At 35.9% G+C, this 25,939-nt stretch overlaps 1 protein-coding gene and 1 non-coding gene across 2 annotated transcripts; one reads left to right on the forward strand and one right to left on the reverse strand.

The window, feature by feature from the left end:
- Positions 1-2,595: 2,595 nt before the first annotated feature.
- Trnal-uag lies at positions 2,596-2,675 on the reverse strand. Its single transcript has one exon. It is a non-coding gene; the product is annotated as a tRNA-Leu (tRNA).
- Positions 2,676-2,892: 217 nt separating this feature from the next.
- LOC124157814 (UDP-N-acetylhexosamine pyrophosphorylase-like protein 1) lies at positions 2,893-21,987 on the forward strand. The gene is made up of 7 exons (XM_046532843.1): positions 2,893-3,180; positions 3,329-3,506; positions 3,750-4,056; positions 5,732-5,987; positions 14,846-14,994; positions 19,519-19,797; positions 20,943-21,987. The coding sequence occupies exons 1-7, from the start codon at positions 2,992-2,994 to the stop codon at positions 21,178-21,180; spliced, it is 1,596 nt and encodes a 531-aa protein (XP_046388799.1). The 5' UTR covers positions 2,893-2,991; the 3' UTR covers positions 21,181-21,987.
- Positions 21,988-25,939: the final 3,952 nt, after the last annotated feature.

Genomic DNA, 25,939 nt, shown 5'->3' on the forward strand with positions numbered 1-25,939 from the left:
CATAGGGGACATGTGCCCCGGGCGATAGATTTCAGGGAGCGCTAAAATTTGAAAATTTTGTTGAAAAAAGTTATTTAACTTTTCTTATAAAATTATTTCATAATGATCGTTTATTTATAAATGTTAAAAAAAAATATTCGTATAACTTCTAATTAGCACACATACGGTGTATAATTTCAACTACCGCATTTAATGTATTATATTGTAGAGGTGGGGGGAGTGGGTGGAAGGGAGCGAGGGGGGATCTAGGAGGGGGGCGGCAAACTGATCTTTGCCTTGACAAAAGTCTTAATTCCGGCCCTGACTGGCGCTCTATGGAATGTCAAGAAGAGATTCTATTTGAAAATGAATACCTATGCATCTTTTAATAACTCATTCGTTCACTCCTCTCCAGGAAGCTAGGAAACAGTCGTCCTTTTCCATCTTTATAGACTTGATTATACGCTCGCATGAAATATTTCTGTTCCTCGACGTAGCCAAACTAGCTTAAGGCCAATATATTTTGTTTCCAGGAAAAATTGTGCGGGATGAAGTCTACATGCCTTCCAAATATTTAGATGTCTGGGATATTTTCCTACTCCTCCCACATCATAAATACAAGCGGCATATGCCCTCTCATTATCTGGACCTCCCCCACCCCGATTTCTCAGAAGCACATTTATGACTTTTATCTCTTGTGCACTTCCTCTGCCGTCCTCAGCCTTGAGCCACATCATCCGAATTTCCGCCTCCAGGATTTGGTGGTGGCAGGAGTGTTTAACCCCATGGTCTTCCTTTCGGAAAAATGTCTCCAGGGACTTTAGTCAAGTTGTAGCGCAATACCTAACGGTATTAAATATGTGATTATAATATCTTATTACCATGGCCTCCGAAAGAATGCCGAACTGACTTCTTTTATGAATTCAAATTCACCAAACGGGTGAACGTATTATGCATGCGTCATTACTTGAATGGGCTTTACTTTGAAAGCATATTGTGAGGACAGTGGCGTAACCAGCTGGGAGCACGCGCCTCCCCAAACCAATTAATTGTAGTAGAAAAATAATTTATTCCACTCCATCAATATGTTTTAGCAAAGCAGCTTCCCAACAACTCATAAATTGAGCAATTTTAGGTGCCAAAATAGCAAAAAATGTGATATCTAATGATGAAAATGTTCATAGTTTCTCCAGAGAGGGGTTCCATCCCCTTGATACCCCGAGTGGTCCCCCCCCCCCGCCGACCCCCCGCTTCACGCCGACGCACATTGTCCTGGCTACGGCCATGAGTGAAGAGTCTTTCTGGCTCTTTTATTGAAGTTTTTCATTAAATTCAGTTGGTAAGTAATATGCTTTAATTATTCTGTTTTCCATTTATTTGTCCATTTCCTATCAAAAAAGGGTGAGCTCTAATGTTTTCATTGGACTAGGAAGGCGAAATAATATCTTAGGCTGTAATATTCCCTTCATATAATATCTCGTCCACAATGAGCATATTATTTTTGCAATTTTTCCGTGTCCAGAAGAATTTTCCCCATGGGAATAATGTGCATTTCATCACCGTTTAGAGGGCTGGATTAAAGTATGCCACATTATCGCAAATAGTTAAAAATACCAGTATGTGCTGTTCTTTCGTCGCTTTATAATGCTAAATTAGGCAAACGTTTCATTATATACCGTAGACTGATGGAGGGATCATGTCTGGAAAATTATGAGTAATGCTATTGAATTCATAAATATATCTCGAAGAAAAAATTTTCAGCGTGTATCCTTCGAATGTAGTCAACCCCTCGGAAAGGAGTAACATGCTTGTCTCACTTTCTCCAGCGACATTTTTCCGTATATCGACATCGACAGACCGCTGTTCTCGTCCATCCACACGTTCAACTCCGAGCAAATGTAACGTGCCTTAACCGAGCATTCTCTCATGATCTTGCCTATCAATGCGAAAGGAAAATGCAGTCATCAGAACAAATCCCTTCTTGGTTGCGTCTTCGGAAAGATTTAAATTCAGCTGATTCATCAATATATCAAGATAATAATCGCGTCGCTCGAGCGGAGTAACTCGACTAAACTTCACACGAGGAGAAAATCCTCCCTTATAGATGAGCATATAATTCATTAGCAACTAATCTCGTCATTCAAATTAATCCGGGGTATTAAAATTTTAGTTCTTTTACATCACAAAATTTTACTATTTTATGTTTCGGTATTCAGATGTTAGATTTCATAATTATGGATGTAGAATGTAATGCTTATAAGCGATGGTCTGGTTAGTTAAAATGTACCATTTTTAACCAATCATTTACCACATTGAGCACAAAATAACAGTTCCTACATAACAAAGCCTACGTGTACCGTGTAATATATTATACGCTCATATTTGCAATTTTATTGCATTACGATAAAATTTTATCGAAAATGTCTTCACTATCTGAATGTTTAGCAGAATTCTCTTTACCTAATAAAAGGCTAGATAGTGGTGCGTCATCAATATATTTATAACTAACATGCAGGATATTTTTTTTGCCGAACCCAAAACCGATATTTATAATTATAATGTAAACGCAGGATTCCGAAGGAAGGTGAGTAATTACAGCCACGACAGCAAAAAGTTTGGCAGCGGTGGGATTCGAACCCACGCCCTTTCGGACTGGTGCCTAAAACCAGCGCCTTAGACCGCTCGGCCACGCTACCTGATGGTCGAGAGGGCAAAATATTAAATATTTATTTCCTTAGCTAAATTATTTTCATTAAATGAACATTTATTATGTAATCGATAGCCCAGAAATAATTTTTGAAGTTTGCCTTATGACTCCATTATATTGAATTTGGTTTCCTAATTGAGATAATGGGGTAGCAGAGAAAAAATTATTTCTTTACGCTGCGCATTTCGCTTATCGCATGTTTGGCTATCGCAACTATCGATTGTCAACGAGTTGTCACTATGGAGGGATGTTGACGTGCTGGATCTCGTTAATGTAGTAATTTTCGTTTATTATAGTTTTACTCCATGTCTGACTTAGAAAAGCTGAAGAATAAGCTGGCCCATTATGGGCAGCTTCATCTGTTAGAGTTTTGGGACGAAATAAATGAAGACGAGAGGAAGGAACTATTTGAAGACTTGTCCGAGATAGACTTTGAAGATGTCACTAATCTTTTTAGAAGAGCAATGGAAAGCAGGAGTAATGCTCAAGAAAAGGTAATAATCGACGCTTTCTCGATTCCTTGTGTCATTCTTAGGTCTTCCGATAAAATGAGTCCATATGCAGAACTTACCGGTGCCCTGCCGTCAAATTTCGTTTCCGTCCTTATTTTCAGCCCCTTTCATTATTGCATCTATCTTTCAGGCAGATGAACGTTTACAACCTATTCCTGCTGATCGAAGAGGGTCTATTACGAAGACTAGTCCTGCCATATTAAAATCCTACGAAGATGCTGGAATGGAACAAATCGCTAATGGGGCTGTGGCGGTCCTTTTACTTGCCGGCGGACAGGGTACTCGTTTAGGTGTACCTTATCCGAAAGGTAATGATCTTTTTCCCTATTTACTGGTTGTGGTTCAACCTCTCTACCATCAGTATTTTATATTTTTTGCTTTTTTACACCAGGATCTTCCTTCGTCTCCTTATGCTTATTTTACCATTGAAGTTTATCTGATTTTTATGGCCTAAATAGCCTCAGTAGCTTATGATGTAATTTTAAATGATTGTATCCTCTAATTTCTTGTGTTTGTTTACATCAGCCGTACCAAATATATCTGTTTTGCAGGAATGTATGACGTGGGACTTCCTTCTCGCAAAACACTCTATCAAATTCAAGCAGAGCGTATACAATGCTTGGAAAGGCTTGCATTGGAAAGATTTCCCACTCGAAATCACAACTTTGAAGACCGTCGTAAGAGCGGGCTGATTCCTTGGTTTGTAATGACTAGCGAGCATACCAAAGAAGCAACTCAAGACTTCTTCGCCCAGAATAATTATTTTGGCCTTAATCCCGAAGATGTGATAATCTTTGAACAGGGAATGTTGCCATGTTTTACTGAAAGCGGGAAAATCATCCTGGAATCTCGTAGCAGGTGCGTTGTTTGTTGTGCATCGTTCACTCGTTCCGGTGAAATATAACGCTATAGCCAGCAGTCTTTTCTATTAGAATGATTTCAACTTGGTACAAATATTAATTATTGCCACCGTATTGCTGTCAATGGCATTGGGAGTGATCTTGTTACAATGCTTAATAGAAAAATAACTTTTACGTAAGGATTCTGTGAGAAGTGGTGGAGATAGCTTGTCATTCCTAGTAAATTATCAATATTCCTGAATTAAAAGTTTATAAGTTGAGTTTATAATTATTCTTTGCCCATCTTACTCCTTGAAGTTGAAGAAATTTAAATTTATGACTTGTTTTTAAACATGTTTTGGGACGCATTCCTTCAACCAAGTGGTTACTCTCATAATTAATATGGAATATGACAAATTTCACCGACTATCTTGGCGATGAAGACCATGGGAGTAACTATACTTTAAGTACTGAGTACAGTAGACACTTTAAATGGCCTTTATGTCAGCCTTTTAAGTGAATTTTCCCTCTTTTCCATTCGTCTTTATATTATATAGCCTTTCCTCATCCCAAAAGTAATGTACTTGACATTAAGAATTGTTTTTCCTTCCCAAAATTCCCTTATCGCCCTACTGTCACTATTTCCATCATCTACCCTCAGTGGCAGATCTATGGGGGTGGGGGGGGGGGGGGTGAAAATCTAAGGGGGCTATAGGGCCCCCCCCCCCTTTGGGTATCCAATTTACACTAGATAGAATTGCAATTTTTTTCTGACCTCCACTACTGCTGGTAGGTTAATCCCCACTTAGCAGCCCCCACCCCTTTACCCCTATTCTGGTTCCGCCACTGTCTACCCTATCATTAACCCTTTGAAATTTTGTGTTTAAGAGGTTGTAGCCATGTATTTATGCTCTGATTGAATTTCCTCTAGAGTTCTTTCTCATTTCCTCTCTAAATTATGACCGTAAAGATTATGTGGATAATGTATTTAGAATGCTGATTATAGTAACAGTGAATGACTGAAATGTAATCTTCCCAGTTTGGAGCTAAACATATGCCATGCTAAAGATTCAGAAACATTAGATACCCATTAATGTAATGTGGCTCAAAAAATGTATAGCTACCCTTATTTATAGCACTGAGTGAGGTGTATTTGTTTGAATTGCTTGAAGTGAGACCCAGGAAATTATGTTTTATGTATGTACTATTCAAAGCATCATCTGAATTGGTCATTTTTTATAAGAAACTAAGTGGTAGTACTGGTTAGTTATTAAAAGAAGTTGATTGATGCAACAATGAGAAAACAAGTGGCAATTTCAATGACCATGGAAAAATCAAAGTAATGCTTGTTGTTTAACCCTCCTTTTTGTGCCACAGGCCAATGTATCTGCTTTTGCCTCTCAGCCAAAATGTGCTACGAGCGGAAGTATTGCTTTTGAGGTAGGCAGTTCTTCAAATTAATATTGTCAGGGGAAGATAAAAAAACAGGAGGTTGATTTTTCCAAAAATGATGTGACAGAAATTTTTTCTTGAAGGTGACAAATTTCATTTAAATGCCCTTGGTATTTCTCGCCAGTGCTATTCCAAGTATGGAAATAAGAGGGTTAATAATTAAAGTATATTTTATCATGTACATCCTATATTTTAAAAAAAATTCATTCACATCAATTAATGTATGAATGTCTTTTGTACAGGGTAGCCAAAGCACCAGATGGTAATGGAGGTCTTTATAAGGCTCTAAAAGATAATGATATCCTATCCAAAATGGAATCTCATGGTATTCAGTACGTACATGTTTATGGCGTTGATAACATACTAGTCCGTGTGGGTGATCCTGTGTTTTTGGGCTATTGTCTAGCCAAGGGAGCAGATTGTGGAGCCAAAGCAGTTGAAAAAGCATTCCCTACGGAGGCTGTTGGTGTCTTTTGTGTCTGTGATGGTCATTATGAGGTAAATATGTTATTTGTATGTTTAGGAGACTTAAATGAATGTTGAAATGGTATAGACTGTAGAATCCAGATTGCATGAGTCACTTTTTATCTATAACTAGCTGACCCGGCGAACTTCGTACCGCCTAACAATCAATGAACTTACAGTTTACTTACACCTTTTATAAATCAAGAGCGGCTGTATCGTTTTTAATCATGTTTAATTTATTATAATAAAATAAGGATACAAATTCAATAAAACTACGTAAATGAGTACCAAAATTGCTTGTCAGAAAGACATTTTCTTTATTGAATCTACATGGGGTGGATCGGAGCACGTTTACGCGGATTTTTTTTCAACAAATTTTCTTACGTTTTGGCTTAAGAAATTTTGGGCATTGTGGTTTAATAAAGCAGTTTATGAAATAAAAATTATATGCATTCAGTCGTTGGCTATTTGCGTTATTAGCTGTAAAAAAATGTTTTTAGGTCCAAGTCTGTTGCATACACTTGGCCCTTTCAGAGGGCAGGTTGACACAACCCCAGACCGACGCTTGACTGATGCTCAAAATCATGCAAGAAAAGCCCCTATGAAGCAGCATTCGCATTAAATGACTTAAGGCGCGCCAGTTTTAGTATCTCTATTTGGAAAAAATGCACTGCGTAAACGTACTGCATGCGTAAACGCACCACGGTGAGCCCTACACATTCGGGTTTAATGTCTTGCGTCAACCACCTTCTGATAAACAACAGTTTTTGTTTTATATCAGGCGCAAGATGAAGCGGATGAAGCTAAATAAATATAGCGAAGCAAAGCAGTGACGCAGCGAGGGGAGGCTTTGGGGGATAAACCCCCCCCCCCCCCAAGAGCTTAGAGAATTTTTTTATGAAAGATTTTGTTATTAATATTAGGGGGACGGATGACTAACAAACAAAACATATTTAACTATTCACACAGCCACAAAACCCACTATTTTGAACCATTTATCTTAAAAAATGTCTGGGGGAAGTGCCCCCACACTTCCCGCTTACCTTAGCGAGTTTTCTATACCCTACAGACCCGTGGTATTAGCTGCGCCCAAAACCCCCTATCCTAGCTACGCACTTGAAGGGAAGGAAGAAATACAGAGGATGGTTTATCGACTCGTGAACATAGCACGCTAAATTGACCATGAGAAAATCATGGGTTTTCATTAGCACATGATCACAAACAACACAAAAACTGAAAGAATGACCATGCGATTTTTTAATCGTTATCACGAATGCATAACGAATTTGAAATTGGATACGTTTAAGCTCAAAAGGGCATATGAGTTGTGATCATGGAATCTACGGAATGAGGACTTCCTAACCTAAGCATATGAGGACAAACACTGAAAGATTGTCCTTGTGATTTGTTAATCATCGTCATGAATGCAACACGAACTGGAATTCGTTGAAGCTCAAAAGGGCATATAAGTTGGGATCATGGAATCTTTGGAATGAGAACTTCCTCATCTTTGAATTTTCCTTTGAGTAAAGTTGCGTGAATCACATTCATCACCAATTTTTTAATGATCACACACGTTGGATAGTTATGGTTGGTTTAGGCTTCGAAAGATCATGAGCACAGAAACTACATTTTTCTGTAAATCGTGCCTTGGTAAGCCAGGTACGTCCAAGGACTTAAAATATTCAGATAGATAGTTGGTGATTTCGTCTTCGTTTGTTACACATTTAAAAGATTCGAATCCATGCAGAGTACGAACTATTTGAATTTACCTCGTTTTAGTCATCCACATCTTCGTTCTTGCTCGCTAAATCAACCATCTTTGATTCGGAACACGGACATTACCGTTTGTCAACAATTGCTTGGAGATTTGTTTACAAACATGGTAGTGAAGTGTCAACTCGAGCTGGGCCACGGCTGGGCTTACAATTAAGCTCGAATTAAATTTTAAAAATGTAATTTCAATTTAATTAATATTTTGAATATATTTAGTAATTAAAATGTTATATTGTTACTAAATTCAGTTATTAAAGTGGTAAAAACAAAACAAATTATTTAATTTGTAGTTTTGACCGACTTATCAATTGTTGTGTTACTATAACTCCTAAAAGCATGTCCATATGAAAGAGATGAACTTTTTTTGTCAAATTATCCTTTTTTTAATGGCCTATATGTTAACCCCGCCTGAGACGAATCCAAAGAACCAAATCTCATTGAAATCGGTGCAGCCGTTCTCGAGTTATAAGTGTTCTAACTAACACGATTTTCGACTTTCTTTTATATATATAGATTACCTCCTCACCTCTGGGGAGGAATTTACTTATGATTTCGGTTAATTTATTCATCTGTCTTGGATAAAACTTAATTTGTGTGTGGTTCCCTTTTCAGTTATTATTTATTATTAAAATTTTGGTGTGCATTGTTCTACTATGACAAGTATGAAAGGACCTTTCCCCTTTCATTTTGGTGGACGTGATGGTATACTTTTTGGTGCAGAATCAAAACTAAACATTGTACAGGTCTTCTGAAATATTATCCTTGGTGATTTTGATTTCAGGGTCACATCTTTTTGAAATTTGGCAGGTAAATGTCTTGCTTGTTGAAAACCCATAAATTCATTTGATTGTGTCACCTTCTTTTGAAAACATACCTGTTTTTTTTTCATCCCTGGTTTATGATATTTTCATAAATCTCATGATCTTGTGCATTTAAAATATTAATGCCTTGTAAATTCATAATCATCACTCTATGCATCTGGAAGAAAAAATATGAATATTTGAAAATTGAAAATGGTCAAAATGACTGCTCTGGTGTTTCATGTGCTAAGTATTATTGAGTCTCTTTTAATTGCAAATTCTTCTACTAAGTAAAATGATCCTAGAATCAAAAGATAATGGCAGGTGTTTATACAGAAAATGTTATTTAGAATTATAATGTATAAAATAGAGATCTATCAAAAACTAATTAGGTAAATAATTATTATATATATTATATTTCGATAAGTAGGGAAAATATTTTAAAAGCAAAATTGGTTTGTCCTATTTACTCTATCATGAATCTGGCATCCACAAAGTTACTTTACACCTAATTATATGACTGTAATCTTTTACGTTATCTAACTAACTTGACTTAAGGTAAAAATTATTATTAATACTTTCTCTGATCCTAATTTCATGTTGGGTGGTAGGATTTGTAAGACATTTAAAGCTAAGCTCAGATGTATTGCATGCTCTAGTTATACATTATTTTCCTTCCAATTGGGTTTGGTGGAATAATATGATTAAAAATCAAGTTTTATTTGATTTTTAAGTTTACAAAGGTCTATTTACACCTTCCAATTAAGTATACATAAATATTACAGTTAGACTTAGTTGATGACCAAATTGATGAATTGATTCAGGCATAACATGAAAGAAATTAAGGAATATCAATTTGAGCATCAACAGTTCTTAGGACTAAATCATTTCGGGTTCATATTCCCTGATCATTGGTTTATTTTAAGTGATTCAAATGCAGGAAAATATGATTGAAAATAATATATCGAGTAGTGTATTGCTATACTGAATTGAAAACTGACGTCTGCAAAGTTTCTTGGTGGCTCAAAATTTTTTGCTTTCACTCTGCTCAAGGAATTCACCCTTGAAATGGGAAGTGTTAGGATTTATTTAGGATAGGTTGGGATTGGGAGAAATCTTTTGGAGATGAGATGGCTGGCTCCAAGCTGAACCTGTAACAGCTGATTTCAGCCCAATTTTCCCCTGCTACGTCTAGATAGCACTTCACATATGCCACAAGTGGGGAAATTTCTGTGAGGGGGGGGGCGGGGTACTTAAAAATACCACGGTAGTTTCTATGTCTAATACGTCAGCTGTGTCTTTTATGCATTGTCGTACTGTGACATGTATGATTGAATTTCCTTAGTATAACAAGTATTTAGTTTAAAAATTCCTGGTTGAATGAGAACACTTTTTAGGACAAAATTTTAGAAGATGGATGCCATCTGATACATTGTTCCTCAGCTGGCTGCATTTAGCCGCCAGTGGGCTTCGCTTTTATTTTTCACCTACATATATACTATGTGTGTGTGGATGTTATTTTATTCATGTTGCTGTTTTAATAATTGAGAATTTTTAATCAGTTATAAATTTAAATAATATCTCTAGAGTTAAAAAAAAACACAAAATGTTCAATTTCGTATTCTGTTTTATTAACTATAATGGTTGAATATTGCTTGAGATTGTGCCTTAGAACTAATATGGATATTCAAATAGAATAACTTTTACTATTAATAATTAATTTACAGAAGTAAGGTGTTTCTGTTTCCTCAAATTTCCATTATGTATTTTTGATGATGTGTGATTTAGAAATTGATAAATAACTTAGTGGGCCAAAATGACCTTTCCCCATTCTTGTAAGTTATAAAAAATTAATGTCCTTGTGGTTACTAACTCTCATTTTATTAACATTATATAGTCATTACCTTGTTTTAGCTGTTGCAAAAAAGTTCAAAAATACAGTAAAACCTCTTGACATCATAATGGAGGGCACCAAAATTTGGGCAATTTGATGTAAGGAGGCTATAGAGGGGTTATAGTGATATGTAACATTTTCTCATATCCTTTGGAAATGAAAGGCACTACTGTCTTTTAAACCATTATATTTATGCATTTAAATAAACATGCATGCATTAGTGAACATATATTTATTATTTAATGATAACAGACCGCGAGTGCTATTGTGTGATTTTTACCATGATTCGAGAGGAAACGATGCGATCTCTCTTAAATCAACAGTCACTTAAAAAGATTTGGATAGTTGGACACCTTTTTTTCTTATTTACTGTTAGGTATGCTCTCATTTGGAACAAAATGGCGGTAACTAATGGTTAGGGTTAGCAAAAAATCAGGCTGATTTCAGAATCAAACGACTATGAAGACGAATTTTATGAAAATATGGAATAATGGATAATATTAAAGATTGGATACATGTTTATAGTTTATAAAAAATGAAATTTGAAGTTTGCGATTGTTTCCATGATATTGAATGATTCTTCTAAGAATTTGCCTATAATCAACAACTGGGATAGAGGATCTATGCCAAATGTCTTCAATGGTGTAAGCCACTGTATCCGCGATTTCCAGCACAGGAATAATGGTATTTTAACTTTCTTCTTCAATGTACTGAGAGTACAAAAACATTTTCATCATTTCTTCATAAGTGGGCAAATCATTACCCCTGAACTTTTCGGGTGCAACTAATATCACACACTCCACTCCACACCTGGTATGCTTTTTCTCTAGTTTCACCATTGCGTCAATCTTCCCGTAATCCTTTGGAAGGTTGGTTGAGGGGACACGGGTGGAACTCGATGTTAGCCACTTCCTCGTGGTGAGTTCTGGGTAGTTTCTCCACGAAACTAGTAGAGAGCTACTTAGTGAAATGCTTGGTGTTCAGGTTCTGTTCTTTCTCAGCCTTGGCTGAATTTCTTTTTTAAAATAAGCTCCTCAGGTGCATTATTCGTCATTATGATTGATGTTGATTTAAAATAATTTATCTTATCATTATTTTTTGTGGGATTATTTACTTCCATATGATGACTTATTTGCTAAAACTTAAATTCAATCGAAATAAATATTATTTTACCTGCGATTTAGCCCCCAAAATGGAATTTTATAAACGTAGGCAAAAATGAGTTGTGTTGTGTAGGTGGTCTATACTCTAATTTTGTTGTTAATTCAAAGAAATTGTTTGAACCATAGATTTTGTCAAATTAACATCAAATTTAATTTTTATAAACTATAAACATGTATCCACTCTTTAATATTATCCATTATCCCATATTTTCATAAAATTCGTCTTCATAGTCGTTTGATTCTGAAATCAGTCTGTTTTTTGCAAAATTTTAAACTTGAGAGCTTGGGCGGCAGTGGTTAATATCATCCGATTTGAAAAAAATGTTGTGTGCGAGATCCTTAAATCATTTCTCATTTTTCCCGTGCAGGGCAAGTTTGATCTGGAAAAAAACCTTTTTTCGGCCAACCCTAGTATTCATGTCTTGCTAAAGAACTATGCCATTTTCCTATTTGGATGAATTTTTTTGCTAATATGGCTGATGACCATGCTTTAAGATCTGCAAGAATTTGTGGTGCAAGTCCTACTTCCTTAGGAAGGAAACAACTTGCATAATGTATAGCCATAATGAGGCAAAGTATATACAGACTGTCCCAAGGGTCGTGTGTCATTTTTGACGTGTAATTTTAGTAACTTTGCATCAAGCAATATTCATAAAAATTGGCACACTTATGGGGAAAGGTGCTATGTTTTGTTGAGTGTAAGTAAAATTTTACAATTTTGGCCTTTTGACCTCACAATGTGGGTCCAAACCAAAAATTTGAATTTGCCTTATGGGATTTCAATGTTAAAAAAATCGAGATAGAAAAAAGTCTGAATTTCATTGACCCAGATGTCAATTCACAGGTTTTCGGACCCGAGAAACCCGAAAATAACACTTCAAAATTCATCATAACACGAAAATTCATCTGTTGACCCAGTAAGGTCACCGTCAGGGTCATAAGGGTGGCAAAAGGAATAGCATACCAACAAAGGTGTCGACCCATGGGTTTTATAGGGTGCCCAAGTCATTGGTATAGTCCAAATACCCTTATTGTTCACTAATTGACCTCCTAGGGTCACCATGGGGGTCAATGGTGATAGAGTTAAACGTTGGGCCATCATGACAACCAACGTGTCAAACCATAGGTTGTGAAGGGTGTCAAAGTTTGTTAGGCAGTTCATAAATCCGTATTGTTGATTTTTTTACCTCCATGGGTCACAATGGGGGTCAAAGGTCATAGAGTTAAACGTCGAGCCACATTGACAACCAAGGTGTCAAACCATAGGTTTCGAAGGGAGCCAAAGTCGGTTAGGCAGTTCATAGATTCCGTACCGTAATGATTTTTTGACATCTGGTGACCCTCGGAGGTCGATTAGTGAACAATACGGGTATTTGGACTATACCAATGACTTGGGCACCCTATAAAACCCATGGGTCGACACCTTTGTTGGTATGCTATTCCTTTTGCCACCCTTATGACCCTGACGGTGACCTTACTGGGTCAACAGATGAATTTTCGTAAATATAAGTGTTATTTTCGGGTTTTTTGGGTCCGAAAACCTATGAATTGACAATTGGGTTAATGAAATTCAGACTTTTTTCTATCTCGATTTTTTTAACATTGAAACCCCATAAGGCAAATTCAAATTTTTGGTTTGGACCCTCATTGTGAGGTCAAAGGGTCAAAATTGTAAAATTTTGCGTACATTCAACAAAACTTAGGACCTTTCCCTATAAGTGTGCCAATTTTCATGAATATTGCTCGATGCAAAGTTACTAAAATTACAGGTCAAAAATGACACACGACCCTTGAAACAGTCTGTACGTAGTATGTAACCATATCTCACAAGATGCCAATAGGGTGGTTTCCTATTTCTTTTTTTAATTGCCTGAATCAAAAGATTATCACTCTTGAAGTACGTATTTTACTCTTTTAGATTTTTAAATGACGATATCTATTTTTCGCGATTAAATGAAAAGTGAAAAACATACAATGCAGGCTGCTTGCAGGTAGCAGAGTACCCTGCTAGCAAGTAACGCTTGGCTTAAATAAGGATTATTAATACCCTATCAAACGAAGGAAACTTTCCCACCATATGCAATTTTAATAGGTGATAATTAAGAGATGTTTCCCTAAGCTCTGTTTCATGCATGCATTGGTAATCTCAGACGATGTAAAACTCCCGACTACTCGTTTAGCATCTAGGCCCCTGTGACGTCACGTGGAGTGGCATTGCATGGCCGCCAATCTGGCCTCTTCCAAATGAGGATAAAATTGACCATTAACATTCGTCTAAACTGGGATTTCTAAAACCAAATAATTTGTATATTAAATCGAAACTTGAAGCATTTACGTGGTGGAGAGCTCCATATTAATAATGAAAAACACTTTGTCACTTCCACAAAATTCCACAGAATTTTGTGGAAGTAACAAAGTGTTTTTCATCATTAATAATTTGTATATTATGAATACAGTAATGGTGGGTAACGAATCGCAATCAATGCCTCCTGTTTTCTTTTATAAAGGAAACTACCCTATTGAAAATGTTAGCCAAGTTTGAGCATTTTATCACAAATCCTGTGAAACTTCAAGTTCCAAATTACCTAGGTCCAAAAAATCAATAGTATGTATATCATTTCATTCCTTAGTTCCAATAATTGATAGTACTTGTGTATTTTTTATTGAGCTCATGATGAAAAATATTTTTAGTTATTGATATATAATTTACTGCAAATATTAAGGGAACACCTTCAGAATGACATTGTTACAGGAATCAAATACTTCCTGCTCCAGCAAATGAGAACTAGTAAACTTAGATTTTATGTAGTTATAAAACTATCCTTTACTACTTCATTGCAAAACATGGGTCGTGAGTTTAATGGATTATCAGAAAATTTTATGATTTACGTGAAAATTTGAGATTATCCTGCAGGCAAATATGAGTGGCAATACACTGTTCGAGGCAAGCATTTCTTTTTTCAATTTTTTAAATTTCATTTTTACCTCTTGAAAGTTTCACCTGGTGGCCAATTAGAACACTTAACAGTCACTGCATGCAAAACCATAAAAATTCCTGGTTTGGCAAGTCATTGCAAAACTCAGTTACATAGTTTCTATGTACCGTGTATTCTTATTTTTAGTTTAGTTGCCATTGATACTGTTTTCTCTCTCAATATCCATTCTTTGGTTATGAGTTAGTTTTCATGAGTTCAGATCAAAGTTGACTTAAGAGTTGTATATTTCATTTATATAAGTGAACCCAATTGTTATCTATAGGTAGTCGAATACAGTGAAATCTCATTAGAAACTGCTCAGAGAAGAAACAAAGATGGCATGCTAACATTTGGAGCTGGCAATATATGCAACCATTTCTTTACGGTTAAATTCCTGTGGGATGTGATCAAGAAACATGGTTGCTCCATGAGGTATGTGTAGCTTGTTTTCTTGGTTGTGAATAGTTTCTTGGAAATGATATGGTTATGGTCCTATACCTGTGATATTAGCTGTCAGTGTGTAAATTTTGTTAGAACAGTGTTGGAGTTCAGTCTGAAATTTCTGTAATGGCATACCTGAAAATTGCTGAATAATCATTTTAGTCTTTTTACAATATTAGTGCTATTTGCACCTGTAGCATGGTTGCTAAATTGTGATCATAAGCTTTCTATAAGCAGTACGTATTGCTTAACAATTACATGCTATATTGCACATCATAAATTGGTTAAATAATGGTGATGCTGTGTTTTCTCATGTTAGATGTAACTTTGATATTATTTTTCTTGCGTTATATTCATATGGGGGCATTGCAGTAGGAATTAGCCTCAGTGTAAATAGTTAGACTCTGCAGTGTAACTTGATCGTAACAAAGTCATATCAATGTCAATTTCCCAGAATACATTAGATTTAAATGACTAACTGTGGTTTTTGTTGTAATATGAAGGGGTAGAGGTGATATGTGTAAATGTTTGCATTTATCCATTTTGTTGCGAAGGAAGTGAGCTAATTGTAGAATACATTACCACGTTTTGATAAAGTCACTTTCTTGTCTCTTCGGCTGTTTATCCCTCCAGGCAAAATCTTGTGACTCAAATTTAACCCTTTTTCCAATTAGCTATGGACTTTAAAACTGTAGTAATGCCGTGCGGTTCAGAAGCAGATGAAAATGCATTCTTATGCTATTTTTAGTTATTCAGAGGCAGCATGAGCAACCATTTTTTACAATTAATATTTGTATTAATTGCTCAGCTGCAGCATAAAGTTTAACGATTTAATTAATAATAATCTAATATATATAACCTAAATTAAGGAAATAATATTACAACAGATTGAATGATTAATTTAAAATTCACATTTTTATTTAATTGAACGTGTTGTCTTTTACCTGTAAAATTTATTCGTAAAACCTTGGGCCAAGGGAGAGATGTTTATTTTCTGCTTTTCAGTTTGAATGAAAACGTGGGTTTTTAAATTAATTGTAATATTCTTGTATCCGATAGAGCTAAATTCCTTTTAGTTGTTGCAGTCCTCCGCAGTTTGTTGTTCTGATGTCATTATTGTGATAAATCATTGTCTATGATTAAATGTCTTTTGATAACATTATAATTGTCCCCAGCTCATTGACATCTCCTCAGATTGTGAAAAAATGAAGCTCTCAGTGTATTCAGGCCGTTTTACACAAGGCACAGAATTGCGCAGGTTAGATCTGCATTAATTACTAAAATGGCGCGGAATTGCGCGAATGCATCAACGAAATTAGAACAGGGGCTATTTTGACGTCTCGCATCCACGCATGTGTTCTAGCAATTCACCGCTTTACATGACGCAATTTTGATTGCGCCTTTGCACGTACGTCAGATTGTGCAATTCCGTGTACCGTGCAAAATGGCCTTTAGAAAAGAGCCTTATTTTGTTAGCCTCAGCTGTTTATTTAAACTTTGGTAAATGATTCTCAACTATCATTACTTAAGCCTTTGTCATCATTTCAACCTGTTTTTAGTTTCTTTTGATGCAACCTGCCAATGGATAAATTTTTTTTGTCATTTATACATGATTTTTTGTTTCAAGTGTTGTTCAATGATGTAGAACAAGATTGGTATCTTTTAATACCTTCAGGCTGCATGCTTAAACTGGAATAGCTTCATGATAATCCACTATCTGATAAAAATTAGGGATGGGTCGAATAGTAGATTTCTCGAATTCGAATATCGAATTCGAATATTAAATCATTGCTCGAATATTCGAATACCTCGAATTTCGAATACCTCGAATACTAAACGATGAATGTGAAAATGTTTGACTAGGTCGCCTATGCAGCAGGAAACCCAAGATTTTGGCGAGTAATTGTGATTGCCTTTAAAGGATTCAAACAAGGAATTTAGCTGATTAATGGAATATTTTAATTTTATGTAAACAATAGGGTAGTTTCCTTCATTAAAGAAAACGAAAGGTATTGATTGTGATTCGTTACCCACCATTAGTGTATTCATAATAAACAAATTATTTCAATCCAGAAATACCGGTTTAGACTAATGGCAATGTTCAATTTTACCTCATTTGAAAAATTGGCGCCTATGCGATGCCACTCCACGTGGCATCACAGGGACCTAGTTTCTACACGAGAGGATCGGAGTTTTACATCGTCTGAGGTTACTAATGCATGCATGAGGCACAGAGCTCAGGGAAACATGTCTTTATAATCACACAGTCTGTTTGATAAGGTATTAATAATCCTTATTTAAGCCAAGCGCTACCAGCTAGCATGGTACTCGGCTACCTGCTAGCATCCTGCGTCGTATTAGCGCTCAGAGCCTCGCCCCAAGGTCACCTCACTTGCGGCAGCGGGAACCAGAACGACGTCACGCGGAGTTTTTCCCGGCATTCATACTTACCCGTCGCGTTTTCGCGCGCTTGAAAATTTTCACTTTTAATTTAATCGCGAAAAATAGATATCGTCATTTAAAAATCTAAAAGCGTTAAATACGTACTACTTCAGGAGTATTAATATTTCGATTTAGGCAATAATAAATAATAGGAAACCACCCTATTTGAGCATTACGCCTCCGTTGTATTTCTTCTTCTTCCCGGTATTTATTTTCCTGCGCAAAATGCTTAAATAAAGTCAGAAATATGTCGTGTTTGGTCTTATTCTTTTTTAAATTACGCGCACATTACTAATATTTCAATCCAATAAAGGTGTAATAACAATTGCCGAAAGTCATTGTTAGACACCTTTCGGGCTAGTAGATGACTCATGCAGCAGTTGACCTCGAGAAAGGGGGAAATTCGAAGCAGGTAGGTAGAAAAAGGTCAGTGGGTGAGAAAAGGGGGTGGGTGCGAGACACGTTTTTATTTTTCTCGCGTAACTTGATATTTTTTGAAGCTAAGGTTTTTGTAATACAATCCCTGCGCGAGCTGGGATCTTTTGTTTGATTTCGGAGAAGAGGAAATCGTCAAGAGTGGGTGAGGCGAATGCTGAATGGAGGGGGATAGCAGATCGTGGGAAATGCGCCAATGTCACTATCCCACGGCACTGAGTTCCTCCCTATAGTAGTTTCATCTCCTGGGGAAGATTCAAAATAAGTGCCTGTTATTATTAGCCTCAAAGGACACACGGCAAACACCTCCTCTCATTTTATCAAAAGATGGATGCGGGAAAATGGTCAGTGGGGAGAAAGAGGGAAGGGTGAAACACGATTCTATTATTTTCCGGTAACTTGATATTTTTTTCAAAGCTGAGGTCTTCGTAATACGATCCCTGCACGAGCCGGGACCTTTTTTTGTTTTCGGGGAAGAGGAAACCGTCTGAGGGGGTGGGGCGAACGCTGAATGGATGGGGATAGCGGATCGTGGGAAATGCGCCAATGTTGCTATCCCACGGAACGGAGGTTCTCCTGATAGGGGACACCTGGGATTTTCGGATTTTTTTCATCCGATCAATTTCGTTTCCCCACGTCGAACTCTTTTCACCGCTCGAACCCGTGAATTTGATGTATTTCGTCAGCTTGCCTAAAACGGCGCTGCATGCACTAGACGACTAGAGTTCTCATTTTTCCGAGTCAACTACCAACGACGTGCGAGCGACAGTGTATGACGCGAAATTCTAAGTATTCGAGGTATTCGAGACGGTACCTTTGGCATAACTATTCGAGATCTCGAATATCGAATACTTTCTATTATTCGAGGTATTCGAGTATTCGCGGATACTATTCGCACATCTCTAATAAAAATAAAATAAATTAGAAGGAACTCACTCAGTGAGCATTCTGATTATCAAAAGTATTAAAATAATTAGTTTGTGTTAGTTAGAAAGCAGAGATAATAAGACTTTTTTTTTGCTGGTATCTGGGAGTTGGGTTAGAGAAGTTATCTTCGAAGCTCATTAAAAGACTATTTATAATTTACGTTGGCTCTCCTGAGGTTTTCATCTTTTGCAAATTTTTACCTTACTGTAAATTATTGAAATAGTAAAGTATATGTTCTACCCTAATTTTTACATGACAAATAGACAAAAAATGCCAGCAAAAATTCAGTAGAGGCTAGTTAGTCCATTTTACATGCAGGTAGAGCCCATAGTAATAAATCGTCTCTTTTGCATTTATTTTGAAAATTTATTGACTGTGATGGAACAGCTAGTGTGCCCACATGGGCACACCCCCTCAAGCAAGAACAAATCAACAGAGTCAAAAAAAAAGTGTTTATCTGAATGCCTGGGCAGTAATTCAGCAGTTTTCAATGAAAAAAACCTCCATAACAAAACGATAAATGATAAAGCTTGTTTGTCCCCATTACCAGTTTTGGGTTTATTAGCTCTCAAATATATGGAAAAAAGTTTTTGACTAGCCACCCTAGTGTGCAGCCTCCTAACCCATGGAGTAAAATAGGTATTATTTTGAAAGAGTTTTAAAGTTCTGCTAGTTTTAAAATAACTTTTTACTGGATTATTCAACCCTTAGATTACATGTGGCTAGGAGGAAAATCAAGACTGCATGGGCAGGTAGTCCTGAATCTGGAGGGGAACCCATTGTTGGTTTGAAGCTGGAAAAATTTGTATTTGATGTATTCTGGTGGTCCCAGCATTTTGCAACATGGGAGGTTAGGAGAGAAGATGAGTTTAGTGCCTTGAAGAATTCAGATGGTGCACCAGGGGCTGAACCATTGCCTGACACACCCACCTCAGCCCGAAGAGCTTACTTCTCTCTTCATTTGCGCTGGATTCTTGCAGCTGGTGGAAGGTATGGTGCAACATATATTGATTCCCCCTTCAATTATTTTTAAATTGCCAAATGTCCTAAACGATATTAAGAATTTTGCTGGCAATTCTCTGTAATGAATCATTTAGCTAATTTGTTGTTAAATAATATTATAGTCTTATGACCACTGAAGTAATATTATAAGCCTTTCAAGAAGTTTACCAAGGGTCAGTGTTGGAAACTTCAAATGCAAGAAAACCTATTGAGCGGGGAATCAAAACAAAATGAATCGGATATTATCTTATATGAATCTGTTCTGCACTAGTAGACTTCTTCTGAGGTTTCTGATTTCAGTATAATAGTTAGTGATGGAGAAGGTATTAGAAAAATACAGAGGTTAAAGTCCCGAGACACTCTTAACTATCTTAACCCCTTGAAAGTAATTCCTTTTGGATTCTGTGAGTTTCTGAGCACCCCAGTTCAGATGTAAAATATGTATACACATAGATTGACATAATAAGGTTCCAACCATATCATTCTCTCACAGATGAAATTTATATCCTGTCGGTATTTCTCTTTTCTCTAAATGATGTCTGTTGAATCTACTTCATTTAAGGGAATATAGTATGTCATGTATTCCTGTGATTTTTGGATCTTAGCCTATAGTTGATGGAGACTTGTGTTATTTTTATTGCAAAATTTCCATGTAGTTTGGGAACTTATAACAGTTTTATACTATATTTTCAAAATATTACACAACTTAGTTCACATATGTTCATATGTATTGATAAAATTTCATGAGTAATGCTAACTTCAGCTGAAATGTTTGAGCAAGTACATATGTATTCTTGAAAATTATAAAAGGCTTCAATTCTTTTTTATGTACCAGTTGAGGCTCTTAAATTTGAAGACATAGGTAAGCCGATAGCTTTTAACGTCATTTTTTGTTTCATCTTATGTTTCACAATGAATAACTTTTATTTCTATGCATTTGGTTACTAGAAATTGCAAGTCCAATTCATAGGTTGCCAGAACTTTTATCCATTAGCATTTTAATCAAAATTGTCATTTATTGTGAATTACCTTTGAGGACAACTATGAGATTCTGGCATTTTGGTGGGCTATAAAGGTGGGACATAAGGATTCATATTAAGATTGGTGGCTAAAAGTGGCATTTTCTGTTCTAGTGTGGTGGATCAACAAGGTAATCCTGTAACAGAGCAGTCTACACTCAATTCAACCCTGCCATGTGAAGTTTCTCCATTGGTGTCATATGGTGGTGAAGGACTTAAAAGCTTGGTTGACGGAAAAGTTTTCAAATTACCAATTCTTTTATCGGTACCACAGGAAGACAAACACCACAATGATGTGCTCAAGAATCACTGTATAGGTATCAACAATCTCATAAACACTACATTAAAATGAACTCTTAGCATCTCTGGATACAAGAATTTGAGGAAGTGCAATTAATTTTGAGTGGTGAGTGAATGTTTTTATAATGAAATTTATGACTTCTAGAGATACCAAGTCAGAATAGGTATCTCAAGAGTGAGTTTTATAATGAATTGCAGAAATTAATTTGTGAAATTCAGATAGAATATGAGTCAATGGGGGTAATAGCTGAGTGGAAATTAATTTGTACGATTTTGTGTCCATTGTGTAAATATGGCCAGCTCTTTATCAAGCAGCTTCGTGGTTTTGGGAAGTATTTTATATTTGTCCTGCAGGCCTAGTCCTTATGCTCGCAATATTTTTATTTGGTGGTGGAGCATGAATAATAGTATTTTGTGTTTCCTGTTAACATGCTCTCCTACTCAAAGATTTATTTCATCTCTGTCTTGATAAAATGTAGGTAGCTCGAGGGATCAATTAGTCAAGTCTATGTAAATATAATGTTTTGGTTGGGGAATATTATTGTGCACATTTACAGAGTTAAATTATTTTTGCATAGTTATCATTGTTATCAAATTTGCCTGTAATTTATGTGTTTGGTGCTAAGACTGAAATATTATTAGTCTCACAAAATTAATCTGGTATCAATGGAACAAAATTTTATTTTTCATTTTGAAATTTTAATTGTCTTTACTCGTACAGACTTCTGTATATTGTTGACCATGTTAATCATGTCTATGTTATTTTGCATTTCAATTATATGTTATTCCAGCATTGAAGAAGAAACTTGTTATGATGGCCCTGTATTTGTATATAATGACTAAATTTTCGCTTGTTATACTTGGGTGTTTTGTTGCATTAACCTGCTTCCTTGTGAACTGTGAGAATTCAGAAAATAGGAATCTTGCTCCTCTGGCTGGGGCAAATACCAAATTTACTGTAGGTTACTACTGTATCAGCCATAATGAGGAGTAAAAGCCATAAATTGAGTCAAACTAAAAAGGGATGCAATTTTATAGAATGTAAAATCTAGTCAGGTCCTACCTTTTGGAAATGCTATGCAATTAAAATAAATGATTATTTCATCCTACTATATTCATTTGGCATGAAGGCTTTCTCTAATGGTAGATATCTAAATTTGAGATATTTCTATTTAATTTTCATCTATTGACATGGAATTGGAGCCCAGCTATTAGGTATTTAGGCACATGCAATGTATTTAATACATATTAATAGCATGTCATTTTTGGAAAAAAGGAATTATTTCCTGAAATAAAAGTCTCACTGCAGAAGTAACCATAATTATAAAGGAAAAATACTTTGAACAGATTAATGTTCAAGAATGGGAAGGAATACTTTGATATAAATGAAATTTTTTGCTAGCTTTTTCTCGAGTGATTACTACAAGATTGGAGGGCGAGTACTGAAAAATTTTAATAAAAAAATTAGGGATACCTTACTCAGTTCAGGGACCATACTCAGCATACCCCAACTGATTGGTACAGGAGCTTTCCCATTGGTTCGAAAGACAAACTGCATAAATGAAATAACTGTGTGATTCTGTACGCAGCAGGTCGGTTTGGCAGTGAACTCGAGTGGGTGTGAATTTCGGAATCCTGCCGATTTCTAGAAGCTGTCGGAGCTGCCGAGATTCTGTCGGTTTGTCATGTTTACAGTCCAGTTAGGCAAAATTATTCAGGATCGAAGTTGTTTTCAGTGAATATCTAAGTAAGCCAGGGAAATGAAATGCTTTTAGTGAAATGGATTGTAACTTTATGATTGAAAATGTGTACTTGAGAATTCTTTGTTTGTGGAGAGGAAGTGAAAACATAAAAATGTAGAAAGAAAATTTAATTATTGATTTAACTCATCATTATCTTAATGCAGGGATTTGATTTTATATATTTGATAGCAAAGCAGTGGTCCTGAGAGGGGTAAAATAGGTACCAGAACCTCCTCACATTCCAAGATGCAAGGATTAGTTTAAGTGAGAAGAATGATTTCATATCTAAATCTCTAATACAAGGGTATACCCAGGATCATAATTAGGGGAGGCAAGCCATGGGATTTATGAGATTATTTCTTTCCTTGAAAAAATAGTTTTATTTTAGTTACATATCATTTTTCATGGGTTTAAAGAAAATATGTTGAATACTTTCATTTCAATTCAGTACTGATTTTGCTTAAAAACTTTTGCGATTATTGCTTCTAGGGGAGGGCAGCTGCCCCCCTGTGCCCCTTGCTGGGTATGCACATACTCTAGTAATTATTTTCCTTACACTTTGTTTCCATTGCTAATGTATTTCCCTAAGTAGTCATCATTTAAAATAATGAAATAACATGCATACCTTTCCTGTTATACTGGCAGGTGAAAACTAAAAGCAAAGGTTAGTTAAAATTACTTTTAGTGAAGTGTGTGTAAACTGTGCTTTAGATTTTACTTCAGCACAATTTCTGTACAGGTTTTAAGACCCTGTTTTTTCAGTATCATTTTTCAGTACAGTGTACCAAATTTGATTACCAAAAGGAAGTCTTTGGCCACAACTTTTAGACTGGAAATATAGGCATAAGTATTCTCTAATACATATTGCTGCATCCCATTTTTCTTTTGCAAAATTGATTTGAATGCCTACTCAATTTTTGGCGGGAGAAGTTGACCCACTAACTATCCCAGACTATTTTTTCCTTACATTTCATTGGCAGATTTGGATCATGTCATGTTGAGCTTCAGAAACACTCAGTAAATCACTTTCTCCCCTCCTATTTTCCTGGAGGAGTAGCCAAACTGACTGATTAGCAACCATTTGATGCACAGAATCTTATGGGAAGGATTTGTTTGTATGAGGTGGCTTTTTGGTATGGTAAGGCTGTCCATCAGTGTGAACCGATGAAATACAGAATATTGGCACAGGGTGATTTGAGACCAATTTTCAATTATTTAGGAGATGCAGCTGAGTTGATAAGTTATAACAGACATTTTCCTATTAAATTTCACACATTCCACAAAAATGCTCACATATTATACAGGAAATAATATCATGTATGCATACTGCCAAAATGAAATTAAGATTACGTCACTGGTAATGAAGTGCCAGTTCAAAATGTTAGAAAGACCCTTAGTAGTACAGTACTTAATCACTTAATGCCCATCCTTCCAGTGCTTAATTTCAACCGGAACAGCGTTCTGGCACCTCTTAGTGAAAAGTGGGAACTGTAATTCAGCGCTGCGCAGGCAGTCTTATAAATGTCATTGTTTTTTGCATTTGGTAAAGCATGGTTCCTCATTGTAACTTTTATTACAAGTTTTAAAACTGGAAGTTTTTTTAAGGTGGAGTTAGGGGGACTTATATTTGAAAATCATGTGTGTATTAAATATGAGCGTATGCACTCCAGTACCTAAAGTTTGAGAACTTAAGCACTGCATTCTTCTATCACAGCCACAAAGTAAAACCACTTCCATTGAAATTTGTGATGAAAATATTGTAACATAATATGCATGAAGTCACAAGAAAAAGTAATTTTCATAATTATAATTAAGGAATTACTGAAATAAGAAGTATAAAATGTGTAACTTAAGATAGCAACATGCTGTACTACCTTGCCACCTGTCGAACTAGAAATTACATAGGAGCAGGAAAAATTCCAAAAAGGGCCTTGGAAACACTGTCAAAGTTGGAGATGAAAATATAAATAGAATTTTCCAATGAAGAGCTATCGTCGACAGAGGAGAAGTGCAAAGGGTTGATGGGTACCAAACTGATGAGAAACTATAATTAATATGGCAATGATGGATTGGGAATGAAATTATAAGCTTTAACCCCAAAAATATTTTTCATCCCTTTATACATCCAATAAATATTAACATATGCATAATAAAAAAATACACAATGTGTTGACTGAAGAAAAGTTTGATTTCATTACTCTTATGAACTCTAACTAATTTTAGGTGTGTTGATGGTAACAATATTCATCAGAGAAATTGAGTAGTTCTATAGGAACCTGTAAATTAGGAATTCTGGCTCCATGTTCATGAAGCAAAAAATGCTGAAAATAACCTCCTCCGCCACCTTCTAACATACTGAACATAAGTTGAGATCCACAATGTAAATTTTAGATAAGATGTTCCCATTCATTTAAGTGACTAAATTTAGAGGCTGAATGGACATCAGAAGACAGGTATCCCTCGCCTTTTTGCAGTGTTGTTTTCCCTATAGCAGGACTGGGTCTCAAGATTGCTCTCAATTAGGTCAAGCAAACATCCTGCTTTAATCCAATTAAGGAACTTACCAAAACTCTCATGCCACCGCTTTATAAGCCTGGGAAAAGCAAATAAGAACATGATTCATAAAGTGGTAGGCTTAACAAAAGATAATAATTTCTTGAATTTTTTATCATAGTGATTAACTGTATAGATGCCCATGGATGTAAAATAGCTTCCAGAAAAGTCGGCCTATGGTGGGCCAAGTGTAAATTATACTGCCTGAAATATACCTCTCACTTAGCACTTAAGAGTTAACTTTTTATGAACATATCAATAGTGTTAAATGAGGGAAACCTGTACATATTATCTAACATCTGGTTCAATATGTGGATGTCATTCCCTCCACTGATTCTCGATTTTCCTGATACACCACTCCTTTTAAATTGCCAACCTCTTATTTTCCCTCAAAGTCATTACTCATGCTCAAGTCGATATAATAATTGCTGGTTTCTGCTCACACTAAAGGATTACCTATGGCAAAGAATTGACTTGCACATGGAAAAGTACATTATGGAGTCTCATCTCAATCAA

The sequence above is a fragment of the Ischnura elegans genome, chromosome 4 (assembly GCF_921293095.1).
Source record: "Ischnura elegans chromosome 4, ioIscEleg1.1, whole genome shotgun sequence".
NCBI classification, from domain to species: domain Eukaryota; kingdom Metazoa; phylum Arthropoda; class Insecta; order Odonata; family Coenagrionidae; genus Ischnura; species Ischnura elegans.

Bases quoted from the DNA above. Each gene is read 5' to 3' on its own strand.
- LOC124157814 (XM_046532843.1), top strand. From the start codon at position 2,992: ATGTCTGACTTAGAAAAGCTGAAGAATAAGCTGGCCCATTATGGGCAG. The intron at 3,507-3,749 runs GTAATGATCTTT...TCTGTTTTGCAG, and splicing joins AGGTGTACCTTATCCGAAAG to GAATGTATGACGTGGGACTT. The intron at 14,995-19,518 runs GTATGTGTAGCT...TTCAACCCTTAG, and splicing joins AAACATGGTTGCTCCATGAG to ATTACATGTGGCTAGGAGGA.